This window comes from Syngnathus floridae, chromosome 4 (assembly GCF_059516105.1).
Source record: "Syngnathus floridae isolate MCC-2025c chromosome 4, RoL_Sflo_1.0, whole genome shotgun sequence".
NCBI lineage: Eukaryota > Metazoa > Chordata > Actinopteri > Syngnathiformes > Syngnathidae > Syngnathus > Syngnathus floridae.
Genome location: NC_142416.1, coordinates 8612355 through 8636786, shown reverse-complemented (window position 1 = coordinate 8636786; position 24432 = coordinate 8612355). Strand labels below are relative to the sequence as shown.

Here is a 24432-nt window from a genome sequence, read left to right as displayed (position 1 = left end):
GTCATGATTGGTTACAAAAGAGTTATCCTCAAAAGGCTCAGTTTCATTGCTTTGTGAACAACTGTTAACAAATAATCCAACTGTTTAAGAACATTTTGACTGAAACATTGTAATGAATTTAGAGCATTTCATCATCAACTACGGTCGGTAATGTCATTAAGAGACTCAAAGAATCTGGACAAATATTTGCACAGAAATTTCAAGGCTGAAAACCAACATTGAATGCTCTTGTGTGTAATCTGGTTTGCTGTTTCTTATTATCCATTCATTCATTCTCAGTTCTACTTATCTTCTTTAGGATTACAGGTGTGCTAGAGTTGCCACGCGGACTTTGGGCAAGGTGGGGTACACCCTAAACTGGTTGCCAGCCCGCGCACTGTGAGTTCAATTTTCCTTTTGATGCATTTCATTGCTCAGAGGAAAATCTCTCTTACCTAAACTGACTGATGGCTTTTGATTATCCTGATTTATTTATCTGTTAAACACACCCTATAAAATTGGTGTTTTTGTTGCCTTTCTTAGAGTGACAGTCAAATATGATCTGTTCTTTTCATGCCCGCTGGGCATATTAAAAGTAATGCCTGAAAGTTGTTAACTTCTCCACGACAGCATTCCGCAAAGTTCACTTCTAGTGCCAGGACAGTGCCCATTGTACATTGTTACTTTTCCCAGTTGGGTGTAATGTTTGTTTAAAGTTTGATCAGATGACGCAAATGAATTCTGTTAGTGTTTAATATGTGCATTCATTGACTTGGCTTTTGATGATATTGTTGGTCAGACTTGTAATCATATTAGAGCATGCGATTACTGCACGAGAAGAAAGTCAAAAAGGTAAAAAAAAATAGAGTAAACGATTGGTTGCCCCTTATCTGAAACTGTTCTTTCACACCAAATTCATACAGGAGTAACCTTGCTTTCTGCACTGTAACAGAAAAGGCCTTAATTTACCCGAACTGTTCCTAAACAGACAATTGTCCTGAAGTCTTACCAACTTCTTAATGTCTTAATTCCTGATCAAATGTAGCATTAAATGATAGGATGAGTGTGTGTAAGGTGGATCTTGACATTGAAATGTTTATCTCACGTGTCAAACTCAAGGCCCGGGGATCTAGATGTATTTCAAAGTGAAAGTAGAGAGCTTGGGGTACATTTCTTTCGTGAACTCTATTCTTCAGTGCTGAAGCAACGTTTCTTCCCATGTGATTTACTCAATACTTCATGCATTAAACCATATGGAGAGAAACAAGGAGGGCTTTGTGGAAGTCTTGAGAAAGGAGGCACTCACATCCACACAGTACACACCAATCAAACTGCAAGGGAGCAACACAGTACAGGCAGCCTGAGAGAGGAGGTGTTTTTCTCCTATATGTTGTGAGTGAGGGAGGTTTTTGGTGTGAGGTGTCAGGCTGGCTGTTCAGCCACTGTCAAACACAACAGGTAGGTGAGATGTTGAGCTAAGATGTTAATTGTATTCCTATGTTATATATACGTACATCTACAATTTATAGTTATAGTTAGTTATTTTCATTTGGGTAGAGGATGTGAATTGAGTGCAAGTGTTGAACGGAGAAGGTACTGGTAGTGGCACTCCAGGACCAGTCACCCACATATGGATTGACTTTACATGTGGGCTGGGCCACGCCATGCATTCTGCTCACAGCTAATTGGCTGTCGGTCGACTGGGTCTTCAGAGCAGTCACCAATCAAGTCGTAGTGGTCCCCTGTTTTTTTTTTCCACTTTGGCCACTTTGTCACGCCCCTTGGAGAGCTTTATAGGAAAGGCTTGCAGGTCACTTCCAGAGAGTTCCACCCTCCCTTCCTTGAGACTGGTCTGTCAGTAAACTTCAACTCCTAATTGCCAGCATTTTATTTGAAGCACCAAACCATTTCAATCAAAACTCAGTACAATTTTGGTACGTTTTTTCTTAGTTTTTTTCTTAGATTTTTTTTTCCTTAGCAGTGTTTGACATCATTCCATTTGAGTGCATGTTTTTTTTTTTTCCTCTTTGGAAGGACTCAATCATCTGGTGTGTTCTGTGACCTGTAAGAATAGCATCTCTCTCTTCTACCGCCCATCATCGCAAAGACCTGAGACGTTCTGTGTAACACCGTTTTGGGTATGTTTCCTATGTCCTGTTCAGATGTGGTGTGCCCTAAATGTTGCTTTCATTTGCATTATAATGTGTACATGCTTGTTTGCTTCCCGTTTCTCTTCAAGTTAGAGCAGCACACATAACTATGCTCTAAATAGCCTTGAGTGATAATACTCTTGTAGCCACATAACTAGAGGGTCTCACCAAAGTGTACAGGCAGTTTGCTTTATGTGAATTTTATCTCCCAGGGATTATAATTTCTCACTACTACGCTGCTTGGAGTGGGGTGGGGTAGCCTTGGAAAATACCACATTATTGAAACAAATAACTGCAAAAGTTGTTAAATAAGTAATATACGTAATTCTGCCAATTCCTAAATGGATAGTCCTGCTTGATGTAGGTTGATAACTTAATCACAAGTGTACATTTTTAGATTAGTTCAGTAATCAGAAATGTGGTTGGTTCCTTGACAGTAAGACTGGGACCTCTCATTCTACGGTTTGATTTGTTGTACCAAGGCACAGGTGTCAAACTCAAGGCCCGGGGGCCAGATACGGCCCACCACATCATTTTATGTGGCCCGCGAAGACAAATTTGTGTGTCATTACTAGAATTGCAAATTGTCTTCACTTTTAATAATATATATATATTTTTAGATATTTGACCAGTTTTTACACGTCTGATTTGAAAACGAGTTATTTGTCAGTTTGTTTTGTCGCTTTTACTGTATATATGATGAGGTGCTCAAACATTTATTTGGGTTGCCAGTCATAATGGCCCTCCGAAAGAAGCTATGACTACAATCCGGCCTGCGAAAAACATGAGTTTGACACCCCTGTACCAGGGTATCAGAATTGTCTGTCCCAATTCTAAACCATATTCTTTAGACTCGACTAAAAATGTCATGGGCTATATGTATTCCAAATAACTTCCATATCTATAAAGATGGAAAATGTGCATATATATATATATATATATGCATATATATATCATTTTTTAATCATTTTTATAATTTTGTTTATGTATTTATTTATTTAGTCTCTAAAAGACAAAACACACAGGTCACATTTCACAGAAGCTTGAACACCAATCAGCCATTCTTTACTTTTCTTATAATAAGCGCAAGTGAATGTATGCAATTTGGCCATAGGTGCTAATAGCAGTGGAAAATTAGCTATCCACAAGATCACAGGCGTGATAGAGAAGATAGTGAGCAAGAGCGGAAAAGTACTGAGAGGAAGGGAAATGGAGACATGTGGCTAGGGAGGAAGGTATTCATAGATAGTAATAGCTGGGCATTGCCAAGTCACACGTCTGCACCTGTATCAGAGGACATGGCTTATTTAGACAGAGAGCGTCCTCATGTCTAAAGTTACTTTAGTTACACTGGCAATAAATAAATGCTCTGCCAGCTGTCTGGCAGCCAAATGTTGCCGAAGGTTGCATTGAGCCCTCTGATGCAATAACTTCAAATGTCAATTGGTGAAGTCAAACATGCCGTGTATATCCTGTCAACAATACATGTCTAATTGCGGCTGCTCTGTTGGATAAAATTCCCTATATAGAAATTCCCTAAATTTATAAGCTGTCACTTTTTCTGTATTTGAACCTACCTCAAAACCTTGTTTTATACTGAGGAATGTATCCCCCTGATGCATAACTTTTGCACTCCAGAAGTTCCAATAAAAAATAATATTCCTAAATTCCTAAATCCATTTATGCCCCTGGTGGTTGTATCAATGTTAAATTTTATTATTGTCGATGTGTTACGTTACGTGTTCTGTTGACTATTTTATGAATCTGCAGCTGTTGTGAGAGTTAATGTATTAGGAGAGACATTTTCTATTTTGAAAACTATGGGATGGATAAAACGGGTGGATTTTGCTTGTTTATTTCTTATTCCACAACTGAAACTTTCACAATCGGACTGCACAGATCATATTATAACAAAGAAAATGTTTGCATTACCTTCCTTTAATGGGATTTTCAAAGATGTTTTGGGGTTGAGGCCAAATGACCATTTTGACCTATTTCACCTACTGAAATAGCAATCTTTCTCATATTATAAGCGGTTAAAATTACAAATTTGGTATTGTTTAATGATTTAATCCAAACAAAACAATTACAGTACACACAGCCGAAAATACACTGCACCAAACATGAAGTAGCTCTAGCAGTATAGAAAACATGTCGCTCATTCGAAAAAACAGAAAAGCCACAAAATGATAGGCAAACGGGATCCGATAGCAAGTGGGACAAAGAAAGTGACAAGGACTCTACAGGTTACAAAAATTTTTAGGCGGACGCCATACTTCAGTGCATTGCATTTCCATTTCTGGTGGCCATTTTAAAACATATGTAACATAAAATTGTTTTATTTTGGTAAATTAATTGAAAATCTACAAGCATATTTTATAAATACAGAGAGCATATTTTTAAAGTATAGGTTGCACCCCCAGCCAAAACGTGTAAATAGTGACTTGTCCAAAAATACAGTATGGACAGTATATACTGTATGATATATAATACTGAAGGGGGCCTCTTACAAGAGTGATGTGATCAGTGTCTGTCAACAGTACTCGTCAGATAAGAGATAAACACGCAGAGCCAACCCACTATTTGGGGCCAGACTAAGTGAGAGAAATTTACATGTACTGAGATAATACAATAAAGTGTTTGTTACTGTACTGTATTTGTCACGTGTGTGGCGGCGCATTACACGTGCGAGTACGCCCGCTGCACTGAATGTATGCGTCTGGAGTGAGAAATGTTTGCTGTATGTCCAAGTGCAGAAGTGAAAAGAAAAAAAGTTGGCCCAAAGATGAGTAGGCCACTGTTTTTATATTTACACCAAATCAATCATGTTTCCACTCGCTGACATTCAGACAAAATATGGATCTTGGGATTTTACAAACATTAACAATGAATGCCTGAGGTGTTGTTGTTGTTTTTTTTCTGGATGTGTGGTTTACAATACACCATCATGGTAAAACAAAAAAGAGGGAGAAAGAAACGACTGCCAATATCTCAGCCACCTGACAGCCAGGGTTCCTTGGCTTATAATTTTATTCAACAAACATACTCACCAAGACTAAATGTTATGTAGAAACCATAAGAAGCTACATTTTCAAGTAAGACCTTGGCAAACAAATAGTGCCAGCTTTTGCAGCACCACATAGCTAACACACTTTGACCTTGCCCTTCATGCCAATGAAACACTTGGAAACTATTTCCAATTGGTGGTTAAAGACAGTCCTGCATCCCATTGTCAAACCAGATCCATTTTATTTGATTGATTTTATGCATGGATTATTACACTGACAAGGGGGCATGATTAATGGCCCAAATTCATACTTTCTTTTCCAGTTCATTGACCCCAGTTTTGGAGCTTGACTGTTGTCTCCAGCACATGAGGGTTCAAGATTAACTTGGCATGCTTTCAGACGTATTCACGATTGGCTCGAGGATACAAAAATTACAGTTATCCAACTTAAATTGAATCCAGACTTAAATATCTATACACAAGCTAAATATGCAGGAGTGTATGGGACGGTAAATGAAATGTAACTGAATCACTTTAGATAATTCAGGCAATCATTTTCTGTATTGTATTTTAAGAGGACTGTAACAAGTAAATCCAGTCTCACTGAGAAATGGCAGATGATACACAATCACTGTGTGTTAAAAGTGTTTAAGGGAGGAGATATAAGAGGAGCCCCCCTCCCCCGACTTCAAAATCAGTCCAGTCCCTATGAAGGAATCTAGAGTATTTTAAGCGGACTGTAATAAGTAAATCCAGTCTCACTGAGAAATGGCAGACGATACACAATCATTGTGTGTTAAGAGTGTGTAAGGGGGGAGATATAAGAGGAGCCCCCCTCCCCCAACTTCAAAATCAGTCCAATCGCTATGAAGGAATCCAGACATCACCCCAATGTGAAATATCTTGCATACAGTCAAGTAGGAGACTCCCCAAAATAACCAGCCATCTACAAACAACTAAATGTGCACTTGTCTGAATTGAGAAAACCACTAATACAAACATCATTTTCAATATTAAGATTCAACTTCTGAAAACTTTCAGGCAGTTACCACATGTTAGTAAACAAGACGCTCTACAACGTTTTCTCTATCAGGGTTGTTTGTTTTTCCATTTCAATTCCTCAATTAGTATAAATGAATTTGGGCAACTTAGACAACCTTTAATGCAGTAATGATTGATTATGGTGTATTAGCTGTGCACACAGTGGCTGACAGAAGGATGATTGTGTCATCTAGACCTGCTGTGGGCTGTGTGTTTTAGAGGCTAGTGAAAAATAACAGCATCCTAAGGGAATTCTCCTTCCCCACCCCTACTGTATATATATACACACTAGCACTGCTCTTGGACACGCCAGACATAAGTTGTTTTTACTGTGCTTTATGCAGTTGAGATTTAGAAGTGGCAACCATGTACAGTAAAAGAAAACTTGCACAACGCTGTTTCCACTGTGTACCTCTGCTGTCTGGATCTTAAAAAAAATAATAATTGAGCTATAAAATCGTTTTCATCTCCTTTTCCCTTATGAACATAGTGCACTGACTCCCTCTTTACAAAATCGACACACTTCGGTGTCGAGTAGAATTCTCGCATCTCCCAAACCACCACTTTTCAAAGGGACCAAAAAAAAAAAAAAAACGATCGCAAAGCGCAAGCCATTTGCATCACTTTAGATTGGGTAATCATTTTGTACGCATAACGCACCCACGTGAGGGGCTGACCAATAGTGTCAATTTGCCAAACAATATCAAATTGAACAAATGTTGGAGGTTTTCGCCCGACGTTTTGAATTCTGCAATGTGTGCTGTGATAAAAAGCTGCGCATTGCAGTGCACACACTTGTAGATCACATGAGCCATAGAAGCGAGTTTTTGTTGACTTTGGCAACTTTCCCGGTCCGTCAGCCATTCCTTCTATACCTTCCACGAAATTACACGCATACACACATAGTACACAACATTCCTCTTGGCTTCTATTTTTTATTCCCTTGCCTTGACAAACATTTCCTTTCTACCCTGTACTCATTTGCAAGTTAATGTCCATACATTCTTGAGGCAGTTGTAATTTGACTCTGGTCTTACAATGCATTTTTTTTGTACTGAAGAGGGGCTCTGTCTTTTTTTCTCCTGTGTCCTAAAGTGGAGATGTTTTAAAAAATACTTTGTTTTCCAAGGTACTCTGATAGATCACTCAAGTTGTTTGTCCACCGTTTTGTGAAGTATGGTATTGTGAGACCACCTTTAACTCTCTTGTATTTCCAGCCCGTTTTTAATCTGTCTGCTGTTGCATTTCCTCGTCCACTCTTTCAAAAAAAACTATTCGATGTGAATTATTTTAAGGATGTGCTAAAATGTTATGTCAACCAGACCCCATAATTTCTCACCTATCACATTTTGTACCAGGCTAAGACAAATATTTTGAAATGTAATGTTTGAGTGGACACGTGCAATTTGTTTTTGTTTTGTGTACGCAGCCGATATTAATACGTCTTTCCTGTTCAACAGAGGCAATAGTTAACCATGACTTTAAACGTGCCGGGTCTGGTGGTGATGGCAGCCTTCTACCTGCTGATCCTGGGAACAGGCATTTGGGCTTCCATGCGTTCCAGGAAGGAGGAGAAAAAATGCAAAGGAGATGGAATGGAGATCACACTACTTGCTGGACGGAACATTAACTTGCTCGTGGGCGTCTTCACTCTGACAGGTAATAAAAAGTTGCTGGCTTATCTGTGGGAAGACAACAAATGACAGATATTTAAAAAAATAAAAACTGTCTTTGCAGCCACGTGGGTAGGAGGAGGTTTTATCTTGGGTATAGCGGAAGCCACATACAATCCAACATTGGGAGCAGTGTGGGCTCTCATGCCAGTGCCTTATGTTGTCACATTTTTCTTGGGTGAGTAGAACTTGTTTGTACTGAAGTCACAAATTGAAAAGTTCTCCCCTTTGTGACAAATGTCTTCTGATTCTTAGCTAGGCCCGATGATAAACGGCGCACTTGCACACAAGTGTAGAAGGTTTGAAATTAATAGCAGCAAGCAGCAGGAAATGCCAGTAAAATTAGATGCTAAATGGAGTGCGTCCTTCTGTGCGTTATGCAACAACAATGCCCCCCCTATGTAAATGGAACTTATGCTGCACATTTTTAAGAGAGGTAGGGGGGATGATTTCTAAGCATTTCATAACATGTTGCAAAATGATAAAAGTTCTCAGCAAATCAACACAAACAATCTCATATCACGTTTTGAGGGAAAAAAACTAACAATGTTGTTTTTTTTTATTTAAGTACTGTTGAGTTCTGATAGAGCCTCAATTTCTCCACCATCGGCCATCTGACTGCACCAAACTATAAAAGTGTCGCTCTGTTTAAAAATAGGACCAGGAGAAATCAGTTTCGGGTGGTAATATGAGGCAACAGGTGCAAAGTGATGTCTTGAACCAAAGAGACCTCTAATCGCTGAGAGATACACATGCACATAAACATTTGCAACAGGTGATGTGACCTGCTGGGACAATGTCACAATAGCTGGCACAATGTGAACGTTATGTGAAATCGGGAATAAGAGGTTCCATGTGCTGTTCTTGACCGCTATTGGCTACGTGGGACCTTCTGTGTTCAGCTGATAGTATTTTCTTATCTCGAGCAGGGGCCTCCAACTTTTTTGAAACAGAATGCTACTTCTTGGCCTCTGATTAGTGCAGAGGGCTGACACACATTTGAAACAACAAATCTTTTTGCTATGACTAATAACTGATATGAATTTATGAGAAGACACTTGTCACGTTATCGACATAATTAGGAAATAGATAAATACTGTATCACTAATACATCTCTGTCAATGTACAGTGCAATCTTATTGCTTGTACAAGAAAATCACTGGTGAGTTATTTTGGGAACAGGCCCATGTCCTACTTATGTGATCCTTGAGGCCTACCACGTGGGTGACCCCTGATCTAAAGAGAACACATGTTTTCCTTAACATCCTCACGTACTGTCATCATTCTTCTGAACCCCCTCTTTGCCAATTTCTATTTTTGCGTTCCTCTGAGAAAATTCTAAGCTCTTTCTGTTGCACTAACAGCTTTATTTTGCACCAATGCTTTCCGTTCTATTCCAGGTGGCTTTTTCTTTGCAAAGCCCATGAGAGAGAACAAGTATGTGACAATGATGGATCCTTTCCAGAAGAAGTATGGGAACTTTATGAGCAATGCTCTGATCCTCCCTGCACTGATCGCTGATGTTCTGTGGGTGGCACGCACACTTGTCAGCCTGGGTGAGTTCCTTCATACTGTAGAAGTGCATGTGTGAAGTAATTATGTGGACATGTGCCGTGCAGGCATAAACAAATCCAAGCACACAATGAATAGTGCACCAGAAAAAGAACAACTGGACGGAATGATTATTGTCAGTAGTATACATAGAACTACTGTGGTAAAATCCGTATTGAATTAGGTCATACCCTTGATGTAGTGGGAGTCAAATGTCCATGATGGATCCCTGAGTGCTTATTCCTGCACTTGTTGAAACTATGCCCTCCAGACTAAATTATGAAAATTTACACTTGTTTGTTAACTTGTCAAGTCCTTCCACTGGTGGGTGGTGAGGGGCCGGGATCCCTCAGCTGACAGACATACCCAAAATAAGTCAAGGACAGCTACTCAATTATAAGGGCATGGCTTTTGTACATGCTCTTGGAGTCTAATGAGAATGCTAAGACACCTAAATTCATAAACAACACGCATGTCAACACTAATCTCATTACTTGGCAAAAGTTTGGGATCATTTAAAAAAGCCGATATTTATAAAAGAAAAGCGCTTTTATAATGGAAGAACTTTGCACATTATCTTGGCAAATAATTTTGGCCAGGACTCAGATTAAATGCTACCCACAAAACACCGATGTGAATCCTTCCCAATAAAATTAGTAACAGGGAAAGCCATTTCAAAATGACAGTTATGTATAGAAATAACGGAACTAACTGAAGAGTGATAATCGGATGTGATGGTCCGGACTGCTTTGTTACTGCTATTCTGCCAGCTGCTTTGTAGGTGGTGACCATGTTTAAACTTCACTGTCAAGTACAATATAAACCTGTGTATAATCCACACCCCCAAAATCAATCTTAAAACTTTTTTTTTCTCTGTACCTATGTATAATATGTACTGTAACCTTATAGCTGGTATCCATAACTGTATGTTTTTTAATGCTCACATAACAGTCTCACTTTACATTATATGACATGATGGTTTAAAGTTGTCTTCTTTTTCTCTGTTCGGATCAAATTCCTCCACTCGCACTTTTCCTGTTTTGAAGAGAGCAGCAGGAGTGTGTGCGGAGACAGAAAACAGATTGCTTTGTTCTTAATTTTAACATATACACCAGTTGCACACAATTAAACTGTGTTCAACTAACATTTTATTTGATTATTTACAGTAGCAAGTTTGTGATGCAATGCCTGAAAAATGCTGCAACATGCTGTCGAAAACAACTTCAAAATGAAAGCGTACTTTGGCATTGATGTCCATGTATTTTGTTTGGTAAAGTTTATTTTGAAGTTGGCCTTCTTATCGCGTAATGAATAGCATGAATTTTGGTAGCTACCGTGCCTAGGTACTGTCTATGCACTGGTAAACGTCTAAACAAGGTGAATATATTTGTGTCATATTAACGCCCGTGTATAATACTCACCCTCAATTTTTGGGAATACTTTTTTGGGGGCGTGCCTATTATGCACAGGATTTTACAGTGTGTTGTCAAACATGAAATGAGCCCAGGATGCATGGAAGGGTGCATAAATGTTTGACTATAATTGCTCTAAATTGTCCAAGCTGATCCTTTACATTCATGAACTGATCAGTTATTTTTGTGAGTGATCCCAAACTTTCTAGGGTCAGCATTGGCAAATGCAATTTAGTACAACTTCAGTAGCGGTGCTAGGATTTTTGGGAAATATTGCATTGTTTCTTTGAAACAATATTTTGCACTGTAATTCCTGCTGGCATTTCTGTATGCTTTACGTTGCTGTGCGTGTCTATGTGGGTGTGGATGTAAGTGCAATGATGTGCCGTGCGAATGTGCTTATGAGTGTGTATTTCATGTTTTTGCGTGTGTGTTTTAACGCTGTCTTCTTTTCCAGTGGTATTCTAAAAAGGGGGTTAATCATCGAGCAGCCTGTTGATTGTGAAAGGTGATCAATTATTCAAACCAGTTTGTTTGTATCATGAAAAACGTTTCTATTTGACTGATTGCTTCAATGCAAATGATATGCCTTTACATAGCTTCGTGTGTGTGTGTGTGTGTGTGTGTGCGTGTGTGTGTGTGTGTGTGTGTGTGTGTGTGTGTGTGTGTGTGTGTGTGTGTGTGTGTGTGTGTGTGTGTCTGTCTTTGTGTGTGTTTGTGTGCGTGCGTAATGTTTATACATGTAAAATCTGTATTTGAGTCACCATGGAAGCACTGTAAACTGTTCACTGACACTCCACAAAAGGAATGTTCTTGAGACATATGTCCAAAGTAATTAAACCAATTTCGTCTCTGGGTAGACACCTCACTCCTCAGTAAAACCTTCTGACATTTGGATGACCGCTATGAACAGAACAGAAGTTTTGTCAGCAAAAAAATTAAAAACAAAATAACAACAAAAAAAGCACCAATGGGAGGGTAAATCAAAAAAATGTAGTCAGGCAAAATTCAACCATTTACACCAAGCATCATGCATCTCCTTATTGGGCTGCAGTTCAGTGTAAGAAAGAATTTTGCATTTAAGAAAACATATGCTGTCAGTCATCATCCAATATCAACAGCCACGGTCACATTTCCACAGGGAAGGAAATTGGTATCGGCCACGTTTAAAAGTGGTGTGTGTCCTTGTATGTGTCCGTGTTTCTTGCCCCACTCAGCGTGTCCCTGGGTCGGCAGAGGATCTAAAAACAACATGGGTGTATTTAAGCAACCCTTTTTCTCTGGCCTAACCTATGGAGCCAAAGGGCCCCCTGATTCTCATTCCACCATCTTTTTTTATCCTAAATTTAGCGCCACGCGAAAGGGCACAGCTCAACACACAAGGGGGATGCCACGAAAACTGTAAAGCATACCAACCGAGAATGCTTGACAATTCAGTCAATGTTACGTCATGGCCAGCCTTGGCTTCGGTAATAAAAGGACTTGCGTGATAAGAGAGATTGAGTTGACATGTGGCATCAGTATCACTTCCTTCTTGAATATAAATTCAAGAGCTGACTATGACTGCCAGTAATACAAAATAATGCATGATGACATTCAGTTCTATAAAATACAGACGGGCCTTTCCTTGAAGTGAAAAATATTCGTTCGGGAAGAAAAATATTGTCTAAAAGGCATCTAAAAACGAATTATTGGACCTTTTGTTCCATCTTTTGGCATATGTCTTACCACCTAATACTTGGATTAAATCAAATAGCGACTTCATTGAGACGCAAAATATATATTTTTTTTGAATAAATAGAGGTGGCTGTGGCGTTTTGGAGTTTCATTTTCTGCCACTCAACACATGTGAATGTGGAGTACAGAGTGACTTACACTGACCCCACCTTGAACATTTTGGCATTTAAGCGCCGAGTGTGAACTGCCATCAAAGTTACGTAAAGGTTAGTTGGTAAGAGGTCCCGTAGGTACGTTAAGACTAGTATTACTAATGCATTAAATGGGAAGAGGGTAAACGACGTGGCAGTCAAATAAACATCAAACACCAAGAAGTGAGAAATTGGTTTTTACAAAAGTGGGATGGGCACGGTAGGGCAGAGGGTGGTAAGTAGCGATAGATGGTGCAGATCTGACACTTCTCTGTTTAAGGACATTGTTGTGGTGTGGCTGCAGGCTGCGGCTGGGGGGACCCTGGCAAGGTGGGAGAAGAGACAGTAAAGGTAGTGACGTTTTGCTTGCCTTGTTTGAGTAACAAGATTTTCTTTTCTTGTTTTTAAATTCACTTATTGACATTTACTCATTCTTTACACATGCTGTTATTTCATTACTTTTGTAAACTTCTGTTTTTTGATTTTTGTTTTTCTTTTTTTTTAAATGATCAGTGTCTATTGAGGGTTATGGGGTCACAATCAATAGGCTGCTTCTGGTCTTCTGGTTCTGTTTTTAATATCATTGCTTTATGTCCACCTGTTGCAGTAGGATTTGTTTTTGAGATGTTTAATATAATGCTATGCTAGGCAATTGTAATATGTGGTTGTTCTTTTCAGGATATGAATTAAATAAGACCAAATAAATATGTAATACATGGCTTGTTAAAAGTGGATGCATGTATATGTATGTCTGTATGTCTGTGAGAAGGAGAGAACAATTTAAAAGCAAAAGAGGGGTTTAGAACATTAATAATAATTTAATCCCATCACAAAAATATGTTGCATGTGTCTCCAGTGATGAATGTACGTTGCACCATGAACCTGCTTGCCTGGTGCTCATCCCAATGCTGTTTTGTTCCAGGTGGAACTATGAGTGTGATCCTTGATCTTTCTTACGGCTACTCCATTGTCATCTCTGCCGTCGTTGCCATTGCCTACACGCTCCTGGGAGGGCTTTACTCTGTGGCTTACACAGATGTGATCCAGCTCATTCTCATCTTTATCAGCCTGGTATGTAAATGCAGAGACGGCACCAGGACTTTTTTCTCTCCGGGGGTGAAAGGGGGGCTGGATTGATGAATAGAAGGGGCTGTGAAAATCGTAACCTCCAAGCAACTTTTCTTTCGTTTGCAAATTGAAGTAAACAGAAAGAAATAGTGAGAGCTAAACAATGACCAAATATGCGGCAAGAAGCACCGCTGATGCATGCATTGGTATGGGAGGAGGCTTTTTTTCTTCCACAAGGAAATCAAGGTCAAGATCAGTTATTTCAGCAATTCTTTGCCATGACTTGCTGTTAATTGAGTCAAATCGCGTTCAAATGATATTAGGCATTAACTACGGGAGTATTGGCTTGACAGCAGAATATTTGTATTAAAAGAGTGACAGACTTTCCATTTGTATAAGGATCTTCAGTGAGGGACTATGTGGTACAGTAAATATGCCGACGTTTTGTGGTAGCCTATTTTAACTGCTGTCTTTAAGAATGTAGCCATCTAGGAACAGCTGTCACAGTAGCGCTTAGCTGCTATTTACTGCTCGCCGTAGCAGTTCTGCACATGTGGCCCGCATTTTGAATTAGCCCAAATAACGTTTGAACTGAAAAAGGTTCTGGTTCGTAACTGGAGCTCATGGACCAGCCTCCCCGCAAGCTATATTTAGTTTCTTTCCTGGAAAGTTGTGACCATTGCGAGCAGATGCGTTTGGTAAAGTTGTTACATTAAATTTTAACGCCTTTATATTTTTCTAAAATACTCCTGATTTAGGAAAGTTCAGCAGCCATATCTCTTTGACAGTTATAGTGAAACATACTGCAACGCCACTCATGGTATGGGCCTAGAGAAGCTTGGTTTGGATTCCTAGTTTCCAGTCAGACTTCCTCCACTGAGTGCATAATGAAATCAGCTTAGCTTTGTGGTTGTGTACACAGTGGGTGTGCGTCCCTTTCCTGTTGACCAACCCTCACTCTGTGGACATCTCGCTGACGGCCTACAACCAGACCTTCCAGGCTCCCTGGGTTGGCACGGTGGAGCTCGATCGAGCCGGCAAGTGGTTTGACGACTTCATGCTGCTGGTGAGTCAGGGATGGCTTTATAAATATACACCGGACAGTAAGAATACATATCTCCTGCGACACGATCTACTGGATTTGAGATTTCTTGCCACAAAAGGATCTTGGAATGGATTTGATGCCAGCTGTTAATTTCCTTCGATGTGAAAAACGGTAAAATCTTGTGCTGGTCGTGTTTGTGACAGGCTCTCGGCGGTTTGGCCTACCAAGCGTTCTACCAGAGGATCCTGTCGGCCTCATCTTACACCCAGGCTCAAATGACCTGCTTTGCCTCTGCCGCCTTCTGCCTGGTGCTGGGTATCCCCTCTGTGCTGGTGGGAGCTGTGGCTGCATCGACTGGTACATTCAACTCTTAATTGGACTCGTGGTGTGAAGACATTCAGGGCCTTTTGCTCTTTATAGTGCTTCCTCATTTTTGATTGACTCTCTTTATATAATTGTTCCGTAGATTGGAACTCGACAATCTATGGACTGCCAACTCCATATGAGCGTGGAGAAGCAGGTTCCATCCTCCCCATCTCCCTGCAATACCTCACGCCCATGTACGTGTCTATCATCGGGATCGGAGCTGTAGCCGCCGCTGTCATGTCCTCCATGGACTCAGCCCTGCTGTCCTCTGCGTCACTATTCTCCTCCAATATCTACAAGAACATCATCCGGAAGCAGGTGCGTGTCAACAGTGTGTGATCAGAGATAGAAATGGAATTACCTGTGGTTTTAGGTATTGAAACCGATTATCAGTTAGCCCTCTATGCAATTATGTGTACGTAGTGCATTTTGCTGCTTATCAACTGTTTTTGTCAACTTAGTTGGGCAGACTGCACTTAGTTGAAACACGTCATTGCTACATATTGTATGAGTAGCTTTAAAGAATGTTAGCAGTAATGACATACATTCAAATGGTCAGATCATTAGCAAGGTCTGCAGAAGCTGGATAACAATCCTGATCATTTATTCAGGAATCAGGTGTGTTGCAACAGGGAGACATAGAAAACTTGCAGGACACCCGCCCTCGAGGACCGAAATTGTCTGCCCGGGACAAACTATGTTGCTTTGTCATGGCCTCAAGACAACACTAGATGTTCCTTTATTCAAAAGCACGTTTTGAAGTGCACTTTGTCTGTCTCTTCCTAGGCATCGGACCGCGAGATGCAGTGGGTGATCCGGATCTCGGTGGTGGTTGTCGGTCTGGCTGGCACTGGCCTCACCTTCTTGGACAGCAGTGTGCTGGTCTTCTGGCTGGTGGGCGTAGACATGTCCTACACCATCATGTTCCCTCAGCTGGTCTGCGTGCTCTTCTTCAAGGCGTCAAATGGTTACGGGGCCATCGTGGGCTTCCTTCTGGGAATCATCATGAGAATCCTGAGCGGCGAGCCCCTCGTCGGCCTGCCGCCCATCATCCGCTTCCCCAACTGCCGGCTGGATGCTGAAGGCAAGCTTACTCAATTCTTCCCCTTTCGTACCGTGATCATGCTCGTCTCGCTGGTCACCATTATGGTCGTGTCTTGGCTGATGACATTGGCTTTCGACAACGATCTTTTGCCGGAAAAGTGGGATGTGTACAAGGTCAAACGCAAGCAAAGCAAGCCTGTAGAAGAGAGGCCCACCGAAGACAACGAAGAACTTGCCGTATCCAAGCAGCTCCTGGACACCACCAGCTGCTGAAGGGCCTTTAAGGCAAAGAAATGGGCCGTGACGGGAGGCAGACAAGCTTGTCTGCTCGACGGGGTTTGCCGATGGCCATTAAGCAGCTGAGGTTTAACAGTGTTAATGGAATCTGGACAGAATGTGTGATTTTGTATCACATACTGAACAGCCTAAAATTGGAAACCCCTAGTACCCGTCTTTCATATCAGCTTCCTTCTACAATCAAACAGTACGAAATGTCAACTTAGCTTGTGTATGATAGTTACCCATTAACCAGTGTAGCATATAATGTTATTCATTAAAAACATCCAATTACTGAGCCTTATTGTCAGCTAATCACACATCTCTGCAATGGACAGAAGGAGCACAGCCTTTAAAAATCATTTCCATTTGGAAAAGAAAGAAGTATGGAGTTTATAAATTGTTTTGTTTCGTGGATTTTTGTTATGTACAGATTTATAAAAATATATTTTATCACGCTAGCAAAAGTATATTGTTTGTTTTTGGATGCAAATGTGGTCCCTTGACTAAAATGCGCATGCAACACTTTTTGGCTCTCTGCACAATTGTTCAGTCCAACTGGAGAAAGTAGTTAGCAAGTCCCTTATGGCTGATGTGTTGCAATTCGACAGGCTTGTGCAGATTGTTTTACTTGCAACATACAGTCCAAACTGTCACTTCCGAAACAACGGCAAAAGGCAATAATTTTTTAATTACTCCCATTCAGCACAGTTAAGTTGTGGTATTGACTACTCTTGTATTTGCATCAACTCCCCTAACCAGTTCATGTATGTTTGCATGATTGCACATCTTGTGAGCAACTTTATCAGTGTTTCAGTGTGTTGCATTGTAGCCATGCCCGTATAAAACAGAAAGGTACACAAATTTGAAAATAAACTCAACTGTCAACTGTTGTTCTTTAATCACGCACAATCAAAAAAAGTTACTGTATGTGAACATGCCCATAATGTGAAGACAAACACCTCAAGCAGGACTGTCAACAGAGGCAAGCCAGTTAAAAACTTTCCATTGTATTCTTTTCGACAATGCTGTGACAATGAGGGGAAAACCCCCCCCGGGCAACCCCCCCCCCATCCCTCCAAGATTGTCCCACCCCAACATGTCACATGCTGGTTGTGCAATGTAAGAAAATATTCCAATTTAAAGACTACACGCATATGTGATCAATAGAAACACTATTTCAAATAAATTCTGACATCTGTTATGTAACCTGTTCTGAGAGAATGTGCATTTTGTGTTTTCCTTTTAACTGATTAGCCTTCATGCGTTGTATTGTGAGCCTCCAAACATATTCTTGTATAAGGCACAACCTAAACTAGCCTTCACGTAAATATCACTGGAAACTGCTTTGCCCCCCTGATTTGATTGATGCCGTTGAACGTGTGTATACGGACCATCTCGTTTAGTGGGCTCTAGCTCAACGCTTGTTTCTGAATGCCAATTAAAACAAATTGTCAGATGGTCAAAATCTGTTTTCCAAAGACTTGTGGATTCAAAGCAGAACTCATTGCATGCATCTTTTTGAATAAATGTGAGTTCTAAATGTATTATACTCTTGTACAGCTTAATCATAATTTGTACATTGACTCTTGTTATTTTTATATCAAAGTGGATTGCCATACGTTGTTAGTTTTAGAGGAACAACACAATTGTGTATTTGTATCTCAAGTGAACAAGGAGTAAAATTTACCCAGGATTTTGCTGAAAGAAAAAGAAAAAAAAGAATGTGGACCTGTTATCACTTTATGTTCAGATTGGCCTTTTGATCGGATTAGTTTTCGAGGAACAACACAATTGTGTATTTGTATCTCAAGTGAACAAGGAGTAAAATTTACCCAGGATTTTGCTGAAAAAAAAAAGAATGTAGACCTGTTATCACTTTATGTTCAGATTGGCCTGCACTATTCAGCAGTGTGTCACTTCAGAATTATCACAACGAACACTGCTCCCCAAGCACGGCATGCAACTTCAGATATTCAGACATTACAGATGGAAAACTGTGCCTTACTAGTGGAGTAGTTGTGTGGCATTTATTTGATACCTTTTGGGGTAGTCATATTTTATTTCCAATGTTTTTAATTCTCCAAAAGTTGCCCATTAACATCCATGACTGGTTTTAGTTTTATAATTTAAAAAAAATGCTCCATTTTATTTCTCCCTCCTTGTCTGTTTGTGGTTTTATACTATTAATGCATGTCAGTAACTATGTATACTGAACCTTTGTGAAGGCTGTTCTCTCTTGCCGCTTGGCAAGGTCCCACTTTGTAATCGATTAATGTAAATCCCCATGGGGTGAGCTTCTGCGAGAATAAAAGCTGATCTAAAAATGACTACCGGTTACTATGTTTTCTTTGTCATGACTGCAAGGAAATATCTTGGGAACAGCAAAAGGGAAAATGTAAATTGGCTGAAAAATATTATTACTATATTGTAAATGGGAGAGCTCAATCATATGCATGAAGGTAAAAAATAAAACATTTTTAACTTCAAAACATTAGTGCTTGGGTTTGATATCATTTCTCTTGGTAGTGTATACGAATTCAGTCAGCATAACATCTAAATGCTGTGTAACCATGTCGGCTTTAAACTCCAGGTTCCACTATTTGAACCAAGTCTTCAGACTTCACAGCCTTACTGGGTTCATATGTGTATCATAAGCTTTTTTTAAAAAAATAAAATAAATGTATCCAGTAGCTAAACTATTCAGTGATTTGTATAACAGTAGCAGAACCGCTGAAGTTCTGAACGAGCTGCAACTTTTTTTAACTCCCCAAACCACTTACCTCAGTATTGTCTTGGATTGGTTGAAGAAAATTTTGGTTCATCTCGTTGTTTGTTTTAGGCAATGATAATACAGCCCAAATGAATTGTTGTCTTTTTAGGACTACTCAATTTCATCCACATAACCATAAGAGTCAATGTTAGCGTTCCAAAGGGTAGCATATACACGCTGAATAAAAGGAGGCCAAGAATTGACCCTTGAGTGACCTCATCCGTCAAGGGCTTCATATATACCAACTTCCAGACAGTGCAGAGGTTAGAACATATTTTTTCTTGGTTGTTGTTTTAGTTCAGTATGGTTACTTACGATGACAATGACAATATTTGTATAGCTCCAAAATGTTTCTGGGCTCAAGTGTCAGCCACAAGTAAGGCACGTGTTAGATGGAAGGAAGTAGAGATTAAATGCTTGACTTGTTAAAACAAGCTGTGGTCTGTGAAACAACCGCTAAACCCATTTTAAACACACTGTGGGTTCATCAAAGACACCATAAACCCTCTGGTGCACTGCTTTTCAACCAGCAATGATTTTTGCAACTGTTTATGATTTGACCTCTTGACTGAAAGCCCTTTTCCCCTCCCATAAAACAATTACTACACATAGTGCAAATCAAACTTCATTAAAAAAATAAATAAAGACAGAGCTTACTCTCTGGTTGTAAATACTGAGTATAGGTTTCGAAGCCTGTTACCAACTCATCGACTATTGCTATATTTAGTGTCATTTCCATTCGCTCAAGGAAGTAACGCGACAGGCTACAAATCTAGCGACTATTTTTCTTGTGGTTTCCGGAGACGTCCAGGCCACCCCTGTGCACCAAGATTACATGGACACAACTGGCAAATTTAACCATTGCTTTGGCAAAACAATTGACTTGGCATTGGAAATTGGCTTGATAGTTTAATTTCACATTTGGTACACTCATCAACCCAATGATTTCAATAAAAACAATTCAATTTAAAACTAGAACTGTTGACACACAGTATACATTCAGATATTCATATGTAATGAACTTAAGTCACTTCTTAAGTGACATGGAGCTGTAAGATAACAATCAGCAAATTCACATGGCTTCTATACATCATTTGATAAGACAGGCTGCTCCTTGTGCTCTTTAGTCTAGTCTTGTCAAACTGAGCTTTCCATCTGTTCTATGCTATCCAAAACATTGTCCAGAAGTAGATAAGTATAACACATATACAGAGAAGAGAGGGGAAAGAAAGCAAAATGACATATAATCCCTCGTGCAAAAAAAAGCTAAGAATAAACTCTGAAGTCTGAAGACAGCATAGGACAAGCTCAACAGCTGTTTTATTTTGCACCAACTTCAAGGAGGACCCTTGAGTGGAGAAAGAGAGCTCTGACTTTACTTTCATTCTATTTATAACAAGTGGATGCAATCAACAAACACCTCGAATAAAGAGAAGCAAGATTGAGTTTCACAGCATTTGCTGCTGATGCTCGCCGTTGCCCAGCTTGTATTATTAGGCAGGCTCTGGGACGATCATTTCCCTGGAAAGGAACTATTTCACAGTATTAATCTGTATATATAACTCATATAATATTGACATACATTTTCTATGCACAACTACAGGTTTGATTTGACTTTAAAAGAACATTTACTGCTAAGAACCAAATTATTCAAAACCTAGCTAAATTATGAGTTAGTCAGAGTCTTCAAATATTGTATTTTCTTGCAGGATCAAACAGTATATACGTAGGCCATGAAGCCAAATGCAAAGGGCACAGGACTTTGAGAGGCACCACAATTTTTTTTTTTTTTTTTTTGAGGCAGCCGGGGAACTGAAACCTGGGCGAGAGGCCGTAATATCAGGTGTCAAACTCAAGGCCCGGGGGCCACTACAATGCGGCCTGCGGCAAAAATGAGTTTGACACCCGACACACGACACCCATAGATTCACACACATTCACACTCGTGACGACACTTACCAACAGTTGAAGGTCTTCATTTAACCTGCTATACATGTTTTTGAATTGTTAGAGGAAGCTGGCATAACCCCTGCAAGCCTTCTCCGTGCACTTGCCCCATACAGGAAACGCCAGCCCCGATTTGAAGCCGGGGCCTCTCGAATGAAAGGCCGACGTGGTAATGACTGGTCTCTGTACTGTCCCTGTTTTGGATAGGGTATGAATTTTACACAAAAATGGTCCAGTAAAACTCATTAACGGTGTTGTCCATTGCCGTATCCTCTTCACCCACACTTGTTGAGTAGAAGTTTTTTGGCCTTATTCTTCTGCTGGTTAATGACTTGCCGTCTGAGACCGCTCAGCTGTAAAATTAGTTCTTAAGTTTGGTCACAAAACAATTACATAAATAGGTCAAAATCCACATATGTTCCCACCTCAGTGGAAAAAGTTGCATGTCATCCCAGAAAGTATGGCAACATATGGATCATGTAACATGCACCTCTAACGTAAAACAGATGTCCGCAGATGAGGTGACTGCCGAGCTCAGCACCTGAAAGGCTGAGAATGTTTTTCACGTCTCTAATGACTTTACCTAATTGCTTACTTGTGGCACTCCATCATAGCTTTAGGTTGACAGTGTGTCGTAGCACATTTTAGGTTGAAGGTCCTTATGACCACGAGCGGCTGAAAATTCATGTTTTTCATAGTCACGGTGGTGTTTCTCAGCTTCATTAATTCATAAATCCTATGACACATTTTCAAACTTTAGTTTTCCATTTTTATTGTTATCATTTGGTACACTTGGACAAGCCCTGCTGATGACCTCGTATTTATGCTCGCTAATCGTGCAGTTGATCTGACAAAAGCTGACACCCACTCATTCAGTCATTTGAGACCTGACATCTGAGTCATGCCAAAACCTTCTTGGAGAGGACACAACCACACTCATGCCTTCTTTTCTACACTCACGTAGTCCTTTCAAACCCTTTTAGATCAATATTTATATTAATCTTCCAACCATTAATTCACTTTATGGTCACAGAAAAGAAACAATTGCCTGCATACAGAAAACCCTGATTATGGAGTAAGATGATTAAAAAATGAAGACTGGGTGATGATTCTGTTAGGTAACTTTATGATCCTTACATCAGAACAATCTGATTAGACACTTACAGAATGATGAAATGTGTTGTTTCTGCATTATTGTCTGTTTCTTAACATACTAATTTCTTCACTCCAGTTTATGGTGTGTAAGTCATAGGAATAATGCATGTTAAATTTCTCCACGTAGAATTATTGCCACTAATAAGAGAGAGACAACAACATTTTTTTTTTTCAAAGTGTCAAAAAGACAGAAATGTATTCTGGAGCAGAACAATAACATCAGATTATCCATAATGTGAAGGTATACCCTTCAAAAACGTTCTAACTGGTCCTTTTTGGCATTGAGTCTGTGCAACACTCTCTTCCTGTCAGCTTTGGCACAGCTCCACCAGCTCCGAGTATCGTATACAGAATTCTAGGAATGACGAGCATAAGGCCGTTTTCATTGGCCGACAAGGTGACTTATGACTGTGTACTGTACTTTTTCTGCTGCCGGTTAATGCAAATCTGCCTTGACACACTTTGCTGTCTGTCTTGGCCAAATGATATCTCAATGCACTGCTTCTGTCTTTTGGTAAAGTGTCGTTAGCATCTGTTTTTATCACTGATTCATATGATATGCTTAATATCTGCTCTATCTTTGGACCTTTGCTGACAAAAGTTGTCTGTAAACGCTTTGGAACCATCCAGTGGATGTCAGATCAGTTACTGCAATGAAACATTGTATGGGAATAACAGGAGATAAAATAGAGATGGCTGGAGAAATGCCAGTTTGCTGTATGGGGACTGTCGAGGTGCTCCCGAGCAAGGTACGGGACTGTTTAACAACCCGAAACATCATTCATTCCTGGCCCCTGACATCGCATCCAATTGCCAGTCTGTGCATAGCTTCAATATACTGTAACAGTGTCAAATTGAAGTTGCCCTTGAGAGGACTAATCAACGGTCGATGTTATTCCTCTACGTGTAGATAGACAAGGAGACCGCCACTGGTTTGTGATAGTACATGCGCACTCCCAGAGCTGCTTTGTCTAGTACTTTTCCACTCACCGAGCCGCGCGTTTGCATGTGAGTGCGAGTATGCATGAGCAGGGGGTGAAGTTGGGGGCGACCGAGCCCCTGCAAGAAGAACAAAAACAGTTATACTTGATATACGTTGAAAAGGAAAACAATCCCAAATAGAAATCAGTCCAAATACTCTATAAATGAAGTGCTGGGAAGTATTAGACAATCACATAGACACACATCCCTTACAGAGGATATAAATGGCCTCACCAATGAGTGGCAGGGCCTACTTGGCAAAAGTGTTGCTTGACTGTCAGACCCTATCCTTTGGTAAATATAAAAACACACCCTGACTTTGTGCTAAGATTCAAAAGGATTTTGCAACTATCTGAAAGCTTCTGAGCAGGGGCGATTGTCACATACCTTAGAAGTCACACAAAAGATCGACAAGGTATTTATTAATGTTGTGTAAAATAATAGAATATGATTTATTAATTTGGACATATTTGCCCAATTCAGATTAAAGAAAGGTTTAAGTATTACAGGAATGTGCACGTGTCCTGTGTGGGGGCGGGAGTCATGATGACAGTGAAGAGAGTAACCACATGAGGGTTGTAATAATTTACATCACATTCAGTGTAGGTTCAAACAAAATGGCAAGTTTTGATGCAGAGCACATTTTGAAAATAAACTTGTCATATATATAGTTAGTACATGTATATTTCTTCCCGTGGAGGCTGACAAACTAGAAAGCAGGCATCTGTCACTCACAGGGCTGTCTTATAAATATTCACCTTCAACGAAATCACATCACTATGCAGACTCCACAAAAAAAAGGCCCGGCCTGTTCTTCTCATAGTATTCCTGACATCTTGTGGAATGTATGCTACATTACAATTGTTAACTTATAGTTTTTCTGAGTAGCTTTGGTACATTTCGTAGGTCAACATCGAAATTGTCAAAACTACTTGTTTAGTCTGCGCATCATTGTGTCACTGAAGAAAAGCCCTTTCCCTGCCCCTCTAATGACGTGAGGATAAAACTCTTACATCAGAACACAGGATCCAAATGACCCATCGAGATTTAATGGGCTTGATCATGCACTGGAGGGAGTTAACATGAAAATTGGATG

General features: G+C 40.0%; 1 protein-coding gene across 2 annotated transcripts; it reads left to right on the top strand.

Annotated features, from left to right (window-relative positions):
* The first annotated feature begins 348 nt into the window (after positions 1 to 348).
* On the top strand, positions 349 to 18810 carry LOC148398757 (high affinity choline transporter 1-like). Of its 2 annotated transcripts, none has more exons than XM_088373419.1 (10): positions 349 to 378; positions 2014 to 2117; positions 7638 to 7836; positions 7915 to 8028; positions 9251 to 9406; positions 13604 to 13752; positions 14672 to 14815; positions 14998 to 15151; positions 15261 to 15478; positions 15947 to 18810. In XM_088373419.1, the coding sequence occupies exons 3-10, from the start codon at positions 7653 to 7655 to the stop codon at positions 16475 to 16477; spliced, it is 1650 nt and encodes a 549-aa protein (XP_088229545.1). In that variant the 5' UTR covers positions 349 to 378; positions 2014 to 2117; positions 7638 to 7652; the 3' UTR covers positions 16478 to 18810. The 2 variants fall into 2 exon arrangements, with proteins under 2 accessions (XP_088229545.1, XP_088229544.1); XM_088373418.1 differs by lacking the exon at positions 349 to 378 and adding an exon at positions 1770 to 1913.
* The last annotated feature ends 5622 nt before the right edge of the window (positions 18811 to 24432 follow it).

Bases quoted from the DNA above. Each gene is read 5' to 3' on its own strand.
- LOC148398757 (XM_088373419.1), top strand. From the start codon at position 7,653: ATGACTTTAAACGTGCCGGGTCTGGTGGTGATGGCAGCCTTCTACCTG. The intron at 9,407-13,603 runs GTGAGTTCCTTC...GTTTTGTTCCAG, and splicing joins ACGCACACTTGTCAGCCTGG to GTGGAACTATGAGTGTGATC. The intron at 13,753-14,671 runs GTATGTAAATGC...TTGTGTACACAG, and splicing joins TTCTCATCTTTATCAGCCTG to TGGGTGTGCGTCCCTTTCCT.